This window comes from Blennius ocellaris (genome assembly GCF_963422515.1).
Source record: "Blennius ocellaris genome assembly, chromosome: 8".
Lineage (NCBI taxonomy): Eukaryota > Metazoa > Chordata > Actinopteri > Blenniiformes > Blenniidae > Blennius > Blennius ocellaris.
In genome coordinates this window covers 17,952,619-17,961,675 of record NC_137657.1, presented here as the reverse complement: position 1 = coordinate 17,961,675, position 9,057 = coordinate 17,952,619, and the positions used below count along the sequence as shown (strand labels likewise).

The following is a 9,057-nucleotide window of genomic DNA, read 5'->3' as shown; positions in this document are numbered from 1 at the left end:
ATTTAAACCTGGCCTGTCTCGCTTCACGCTCTATCTCAGCTGTCTCTCAGATCTGTTCATTTTTAATCCATGTGGTCAATCCCAATTAAAAAAAATTCTGCATTTCATCTGTGCCACCTGTGCCAGTAGCTCTCAGATCCGTCCCTGTAAATGTTCACATTTCTGTCCACGTAATGCATTGTGCCTGCACTCTCTTCTTCACCTGTTTTCTGCACTGTCCATTGCTCTGGATGGTTGATCCCAGGTACTTTCAAGTATTCAAGTAACTTCACCCTCTCTCCTCCTAACATCTTCCCACCGGTCCTCCTGCCTCCTTTGTTTGTTTATTGACCCCCCCACACCAGCAGGTGGCGCTGCAGTATCTATCTAACAAACCAGACATCCGAAGAAAATGAGAAGTTGCTTCAACATAAACATTCCCCCAAGAAACACGTGTCGACATGGAGGATACTGACTGTGATATTTTGGAAGACTGGTTCATCGAATCCATAAAAACGTGAGCAAATCGCTTCATCCTTTATTTAAAGCGCTTTTTTTTTTGTTTTACATTTGTTTGTCAACCTACAAGCGAGTTGAAGCTACCGGCGCAGAGCTTAACGCCTCTCGTGCACTGAAATGGCGCGTTATGAGTTACCACCAAATAATTCACATTTATTCCATGCATTTAGTGAGTTTGGACAATGTAACTAAGACGAACAACGCTGTATAGTCAGTGGAATGTAAAAATGAAACAACATTTTACATTTAAACTGCCGACACTTGTCTTTAAAAAAGATAAATGACAATATAATTTATTCTGTATGGAGTCTGGTGTCTGTGTGTGGAGCGGGGAACTAGTTTTGGGGACGTCAAAAGCGTCACATTATATATTGAAAATCCACAAATAGACACTCGTTCTCCGCTTCATATGTGCACAGTTTATATTAAAACATGCCTTTTACATAAGTAATCAACGCAGTGGACCTCTTCTGCAATGAAGTTGAAACATCTTGACCTCACCTGGTAAATGTTTTGTTTTCTCCAGTTAAATGTAGCTGTAATATATATATATATATATATATATATATATATATATATATATGCACATGATAAAATGTTGAATCTAAATCAAATTACATTATCAGACTATGTATAAAACGTGTTCAAATTTATTGATAATTAACAATTCTATAGAAAATGTGGGTACAATACTGCGCGGCCTGGGTCACAGCTATTTCTATTACAATTTTGATTCATTGTGTTTGAAAAAAAAAAAGAAAAAGGTTTATACCCTATTGTTCTTTTCTCAAAACTGATGTGTTATTTTTTTCTTCAGGTACAAAGATCTTCATGTTTATCAGCTGGAACATCCCACTCAGGTCATCGAGTGGACTTCAGGGAAAAGTGAGTGTGGATGTATTTGTTTATTTATTCTGTGAGGTTGGATTGTGTGGATCACCACAGGGATTGTTCTTTTTCTCTTCCATCTGATGCTGTGTTTTAGCCCAGGTGTGATCCATTTAGACCTGCTGAAAGAAACACTTTACTGATACTACCCAAAAGAGATTATAAGACACTTGATACAGTCAACGCTCATAACTATTAACAGGTATTTATGTTTATTATTCAGACTTTAAAAGGTCATTGTGTTTAAGTGCAGTAGGAATAAACCATATAAAACCAATACATCAGAAAAGGTCAGGAGCATAATAACTAGTTGCAGAATGCTATGTGTTTGCTCTGTGATTTCACTACCTTTTGAGCCGCATGCATCTTCAGCCTCCGTAACACTTAGTTGACTAAAACACATGTAAATCATTGATGGTTGAATGGATCATATTGATTAAACATAATAAGCACGGTCTCGTGAAGCACAACAGGAAGCAGAACCCTGTAGATTTCCAGGTTGTATTTTCTGAGGCAGTTTGTCTTCCTCTGTGTTTGCAGCGGTCTGCGTCGCAGGCTACAGCGAATCAAAAAATGAAATCTTGGAGCTTCGTTTGCCGTTGAAGCTTTATGCCGATGAAAATAAGGTAGTGTTTCATGTTTTAATTACGTTTCTCCCAAACATGTGACCGATACATCACTGAGCTCTCCCCTTCTGTGTCCAGGGCCTCTGTGCAGAGCGAGATTTCAAAGTCGCTCACGGGGGTTTTACGGACAGCCCCGTTCGGCGCCTCAAACACATCCCGGGAACACGGTGAGTTCTGACACATGTGAGGAAAATGATGCCGCTGCATTAGTGGCACTCGGGCTGTTCCAATGTTTCCTCCTTTCATTGATGTCGCATTCCTGTGAAGTAATTTTAAACAAGTCCCCAGATTTAATGTTTCTTTTGTGGGGTTTAGTTTAGTAAAGGTGAAAGAATTTGATTAATGCAGCTACGAAGACTTTAAAGGAAAAGAAATTGAGAAAAAACAAGCTGACACATAAAAGAGAATAAAAGCTCACAGTCAAGAGGGATTTTCTCATAATTTCTACAGTTATTTGAAGCAGTCTTTACCTTTCTAACATCATTAATGGCATCCATCTATATTTTTTGCTGCACACGTGTGGAGTTTGAATGTTGAGTCAGGACGTTCTGTGATTATTGTAGGAATGAAACAAATGTGAATGTGAGTCACATATTTTTGAGGGGTTTATAACAATCTAATTTCAAATAAGAGATGATGCTTTATTTAACTGTAACACCTTGGTGGTGTTGTTCTGGTAGGTGTGTTGTGACTAATGATGGGCTGACCACTGACCTGCAGTTGTGGGAGCTCGGAGGAGACGACAGTGGTGAGTTTCCTCTGACATCTTGGAATCTAGTTGTTGCGTACCAGCTGATCATTGCAAGTCAGGAAACTATGGTGGCGTCCATTCTAACAGAAAACGGTAAGCCTTTTTTTTACATCAACACCAAAAAAATTGATTTCTGGAGTTATCTAATCATGAGAATGGAATTAACACACCCAGACATATTATATATGTACATATTAATCTGATTCGTTTTGCCCTTGCATATCAATACAAGCATACAAAAATCGTGGAAAATGGAGGTAATATAATCACAGCTCAAGCAGAAAAATAGTAGATGACGAACATGTAAAGTGGACAAAGAGGCACATCTGGAGCGAAATGATTTTATGCCGAATGAAATGAAAATGAGACAATGTGTCAGGTTTGAAAAAAACCAGGCTGAGGAGGTTTTGAGTATTTCATCACCATGTATGGAGCTACTTAAAACAAAATCAGATAGTGGACTGGAACTTATTAATAGTTTTTCAATTATCAATTCTCATAACTGTCTAAACCCTTCAGATTTGATTATTACAATAAACTGATTATTTCCAGTTATTTGATTTCATGCTAGTTTAAATGGGCTCATTGTAGATTAATGTATGCAAATCCAGAAAATTGTAAAAAATAAATAAATAAATAAACCCAACATATTGTGAAATTGATAACGAAGCATAAAAAAAGAACATTTCATTCCAGTGAGTTCTGACTCAGAATTCTTCAGGAATGCAGTCTTGCCCATTTTTCAGCTTTTTTTCCACCACAACTGTTTGTCTGCTGCATCTTGTCGTCCAACACCAGATGTGATCAGGAGAACAGGAAGTATCAAGGGAAGGAAGAGCGCTTCGGCGAGCGGCAGCAGGATGGCTGCTCGGCTCTCTTCACCACCACATGTCCTCCATGGAGCTCAGAGCAGCGACGTCCAGCTGACTGAGGTGGCGTCAGGAAAAATGCTTTACCGACTGGGTAACACTGCTAAATCTGTAATGTACACTTTGCTGTTTAAACCCAAGCGTTTGAACAGTCGTGTGGATTCAGAGTCCAATATTCAGCTTGTTTTCTGGCTAAAATCTCAGTTTGGTACATTCCAGATGAACTTTTGTTCAGAACATTTAGTCTGTACATGTCCGAACATGTCTTTTTAGACTTTTTGTGTCATTTTGTCCCAACAGAGACCGACTCGGCAGATCTTCTGAGTGCATTACAGTTTGTAAATGACACCATTTTTCTCGCCGGCTGCTGTAATGGGTGCGTTTACGTCGCTGACACCCGTAAACCAGGTGCTCCTCAACTTTCACCTCCACCACCGTCCTCAGGAGAATCCAGCCTCTGGTGGACAGACGCGTCCACAAGTCCACATGTGTCCAGCTGCAGGGTCGTCAGGCTGTCTTCTTCAGGACGGGCAGTGGTGTCAGACTTAAGAAACCCAGGAGAAGCCGTGAGTCAGGCTCAACTGGACGTCCAAACACGTCGTTGCAGCCTGGACCATGTCAGTGTCTCATGGGCTCCAGCGCTGAACGACTGCGTCTCGGTGTCGGGTGAGTTTATACAGAGACACAAGTCAGAGAGCGTGTTTAATCTGTAATTTAACAGCAGTCTGAGTCAAATAATTGTCTTTAAGAATAATCATCTTGGAGGCTGCTGCTCTTGCTGAAGGTCAAACAGGTTTGATTTTATTGGAAGTGCGAGATCCAATAAGATCAGACACTATTGCAGCTGTAGCTCCGCTTAGTTGGGTTGTTTGTTGCAGCTAGTTTTAAAGGTCCCTAATATTATTCAGTGTTTCAACAATTTCACATCGTTGTCAGAGGTCCAACGACATTGTATTCAAAGTGTTTTTCCCCAAACCAAGCCAGTGGTCCTGAATTTCAGCCAATCTAAAAGTCCCTCTAGTGAGCTCTGCTGCGAACAGGCTGTTTCTGTGCCTTTACCTTTAAATTTTGATGAGCTGTGTGGAGTAAGCCACACCTACTCTGTTTACCGGAAAACACTCCTACTATGTTTTCCGGTAGCATTTGCTTGTAATTTTATAGGATAGGGCACATCTCTCTGTGGGAGTGTCAAAGGGAGAATCCACTACCAGAAGGAGTGGTTATTCCCCCAGTTGATGTCATGAAGGGAAGATCTGTCTTCACATCCGTTAAGATGGGCAGCAGGCACTTTTCTTCACATCTGTCCATTTAATTGTTGGACAAATCTATTCTAACATTATACAGTGTGGGTATAAACTGTTTTTTTTTTTTTTTTTTTATCTCTATGTGCCTGCTTATGTTTTTATACCACAGACTTTAAGTTATGGGAGCTTTAAGTTCAATTGTCTTGATTAATACAAATGACAAATAAAAGCTTTTAAACTCTTCACCTTTGTCTCCATCAGGCTTTAGTGGACTGGTTCAGCTCTACAGCACGTCTGCGTGGCGGTTGGAGCCGCAGGACGCTCGGCCACTCTTTCAGCACCGCGGCCACGCCGTTTCCTCACAGCAGAATGACGAAGGCGCCCCCGCCTTCGTCACCTCACACGTGTGGCATCCCGAGCGCCCGCGGACGCTGCTGTCTGCCGCCTCTGACGGCTCCGTCCACGTCTGGGACTGGGTGGACCCGGATCGATGAGCTGCTGATTATGCTGACATAAATGGATCAAACTCATACCAATGAGCTTCTGTTGGGAGTGAAGCCAGCTGGCGATGGACAGTGGCGACCTCGGGATGGGAGCAAGGAGCTTGTGATTAAAGGTTTGAGTCCTCTGAGCAAGGCTTTTGACCCTCATCTGCTCCCTTGCCGCAGCATTTTTGCTCCCTCCTGGGGGAAATTTCAGTATACATATGTCACCAATAAAGTATTTTTCTCCTGCGGTCATCTTAAGTCCTGATGAATGTAAAAAAATCTGTCCAGGCTGGAACCTGCCTTCACTCATAGTGAGCTGGGATCAGCTCCAGCACTCTGCTCCACCTGAGGTATATAAAGTGTGATAGCAGATGGATGGATACATTTTTATGAAAGCACCTTTTATTCCATCAACGGTTTCCCCTTGGGGTGAAAACCATCTTCTTTCAACGCCTCGTCTGTTGTACCCTTCCTCACACCACTCACCTGCTCGTCGTCTCTCAGTACATCCGTAAACCTCTGCATCCTTTTCTGCACAAAGCTGTGAGCACATATTTTATCGTATCCGCCTGGGGTTTCTTTCAGAGATTGTCCTTCGAAGTTTAGCCTTCCAATGCAACACATAAAAGAGTCATCGGAAAAACCAGATTGTCCATTAATTTATCAGGGATGAGGATTTGCTTCAGTTAGAGAAATAACTGTTAAAAAAAAAAAATGCTGGCCAACTGGATAATAGTTAGTAATAGATGTTTCAGGTAGAAAGTCCCTTGTTGAAGAGTTTGCATGTTCTCCACATGCATGTGTGGGTTATCCCCGATTACCCAGTGAAGGAAGGCGTGACACTTTAAACTAATGATTTTACGATTTCCCGCAGCATTTTTGCCACTTATTGGTTATGGTGACGTCCTTTATACGAGCGCTTCTTTCGGATGCCTGCAGTCTCTGAACTCAGTGCATCGTAGTTCTTTAAGGTTTGTGGCTGGACCTCGCTCACCACTGGGAATTGTAGCCAGAGCTGAGTGGCCTTCACTCACTGGATGACCTCAGTGTACAAGGCTCTGCTTGGCTTGGCTCCCTCCTACTTACTGTATGTACTCTTCTCCAGAGAACCAACAGCCTTTAAAGAAAGATAACTTCATTATCACACACCAATGGAGGCGGCCGCCACGCAAGGCACCGAATCCATTCGTTGGGAGGAATTTGGGGTTCAGGCCTTGCTCATGGACACTTTCACATATAGGTAGGCAGGGATAGGAGGGGTCAAAGGGGGGGGGGGGGGGGGGGGGGGTCTACCAAGAGCCTTATATCACTTTTCTTAATGTGTGTCCACCAAGAACAAATTTGGGAACCAAAAGCACCATCCATATCCTCTGTGCCCCCCTGACTTCATTCTAAACATCACAAATGATTTAACAACTGCACTCCTTCATACAAAACAGATTTTGTGAAGCTGTGTCAGTTTGGTGATGAAGAAAAACAAGTTTGTTTTTTATTCCTGAAAAAACAATATGTAAACAAACCCATCCATGAGTCCAATGTAGCCAGTTCCCATCTTTCAGTCCAATCCAAATAGAATCATCTGAAAAGATAACAGCAGACACATGCAGTTGGGACATGATGTAATTTCTTATAAAAATGAAAGTCAATTTATTCCAGTGAACTGGATGCAGAGGGGCTGCAGGCATAAAGCTGCCGACTGAAAGAGCGGCCGAGACCGAGGGGGAAAAAAACAAACCCAAACAAACAAAACACTGACACGAAAGAGGTAGCGGAGAGCAGGAACCAATCAGCAGAGACGACGCTCTGTTCAACCAGTAAATTAAAACCTAATCAAATCTTTCTTGGAGCAGCAGCACAGTGAAAGCTTATCTTCAGTATTTCTCAGGTGTGAAGTAGTTTTTCAGCAAACACTGAAAGAATTAATTTCTTGACTGGAACATGACAACACTCAAAAAGGCATTTTTTTTTTCTCCAGAAGGTGCATAATAAACTGGTTTACATTTACATTAAATCTTCCACTAAAGTCCTTTAGCGGCTCCAGATAGAGCTGGTCTCAATTCACATCACCATGTTAGCCACTTCCATGTGCCTGAATATGTTTTACTGATATTTTACATTATTGTTCTCATATATTTCTGAGGGAAGCTGCCTTGTGTGTGTGTGTGTGTGTGAACGCTGGTAGAACCGCGGAAAACATTCAGCATGGAGGCTTTTCAGAGGACACAAGAGGCAGTGATTACATTGACTGACAGAGGAGTGAGCGGAGAGCTTGACCTCCGCCGATCCACAGCCATCGTAATACGTCTCCACTGAGCAATCTGAATGAGTCATGCTCAATCTCCTCTGCCTCCAAAGTCAACATCTGAAGCAGCGCGTAGTGAAACCTGCTGACGTCCAGGAGAAAAGTCCAGGATCCTCACAGTGTGGCACCGGCTGACAGACAGCTGACAATGTGAATTTAATGAAACCATGAATCTGATCCTGTCACATGTGCAAACTCATTAGCTGAAAATAGTCCCTGACTGTTTGTCCAAAGTGTCCCAGCTGTAAGTTTCAGGTAGTTGTTTCTATGGTAATCCATCCCAGTCCATCTCCATTAACTGTTTTGTTAGTTTTTAAATCTTGTACAGAGCACAGTTTGTTATAATGTTGTATTTTAACCATCGGAGTGTGGAAAACCAATCAGCTGTCATAGTCCATGCCACACGTGTATCCATCCACAAGGTCTTCAGAACTGGTCCACTTAGTTCAGAATTACTTTGGGACTATTTCTGATTTAAGGCAACGGATGCTTGACCAAAAAAAAAAAAAAAAAAAAGTTGAAGGTTGAAGGTGGAAACTTCAGGAATGGAATGCAATTTGTTGAATGTGTTGCTCTCTTGCAGCAGTGGTAGTGATGGCCCGGAGGTTTGTTGGTTCAATCCTTCTGCTGACGGGTCACTGGCTCACTGCTCCTAGTCAGTGAAGTAAAATGAAGAATTAAATGCAGAGTAATTATTCCTCTGAGGGGATTAATGAAGTAATCTTTTCTTGAAATTTAGAATTTTTTTTCTTTTGACTGGTCTTAATTAAACATTGTGTTGAGTTGACAGGGGGATTAGTGTGACCATAGAAAACATAACTCACACCAATGAGTATACCATTTATTGAGCTGAATTCAGGATAATTTCATATTTGAAATAATTGCTTTCTGTTTGCTTCTTGTCTGGCCTCGGCTTTAAGTGTTTTGGTCTGTGTTGCTTGTATTGTTTTATTTTTTATATCTCGCTCTTTTTATTTCTTTGTGGGGATGCACACAGACACATTCATTATGTTCAACTCAAGGTTTCTTTCTTACTGGGTCCTACTTCAGAGGTTCTCCTGTCAAAGAAACAGCAGCACAGACAGTGCTATGTTTGATGTTGGTCAAAAACTAATAGCTGCTGAACGAAAGCAGGGAAAAAGGAAACTTTTACCTGAATGGTGGTCAAAAGTGGAATTCGTGACGTACACGGCAAGCCATCAATGAGTCTTCGCCACTCAGCTTGTCAAGGACGTGGAGTGACTAATACCGCAAATACACAGTAAACGAAGAGTCTGTGGATGTCTGAAATATAATATCAGCCTTGTGTCATCATGCTTCAATTGAGAAAAAATATATGTTTTTGGAAGAATTACAGTGAATCTTCAGAGAACTCAGTTATTATGCAGCCA

The 9,057-nt window shown here is 41.7% G+C and overlaps 1 protein-coding gene across 2 annotated transcripts; it reads left to right on the top strand.

The window, feature by feature from the left end:
- The first annotated feature begins 438 nt into the window (after window positions 1-438).
- Window positions 439-5,616, top strand: wdr73 (WD repeat domain 73). Of its 2 annotated transcripts, none has more exons than XM_080500440.1 (8): window positions 439-496; window positions 1,316-1,383; window positions 1,927-2,012; window positions 2,091-2,179; window positions 2,693-2,760; window positions 3,562-3,726; window positions 3,933-4,298; window positions 5,138-5,616. In XM_080500440.1, exons 1-8 carry the CDS (start codon window positions 441-443, stop codon window positions 5,368-5,370), a joined length of 1,131 nt encoding a protein of 376 aa, XP_080356566.1. In that variant the 5' UTR covers window positions 439-440; the 3' UTR covers window positions 5,371-5,616. The 2 variants fall into 2 exon arrangements, with proteins under 2 accessions (XP_080356566.1, XP_080356565.1); XM_080500439.1 differs by having other exon boundaries at window positions 2,693-2,856.
- Window positions 5,617-9,057: the final 3,441 nt, after the last annotated feature.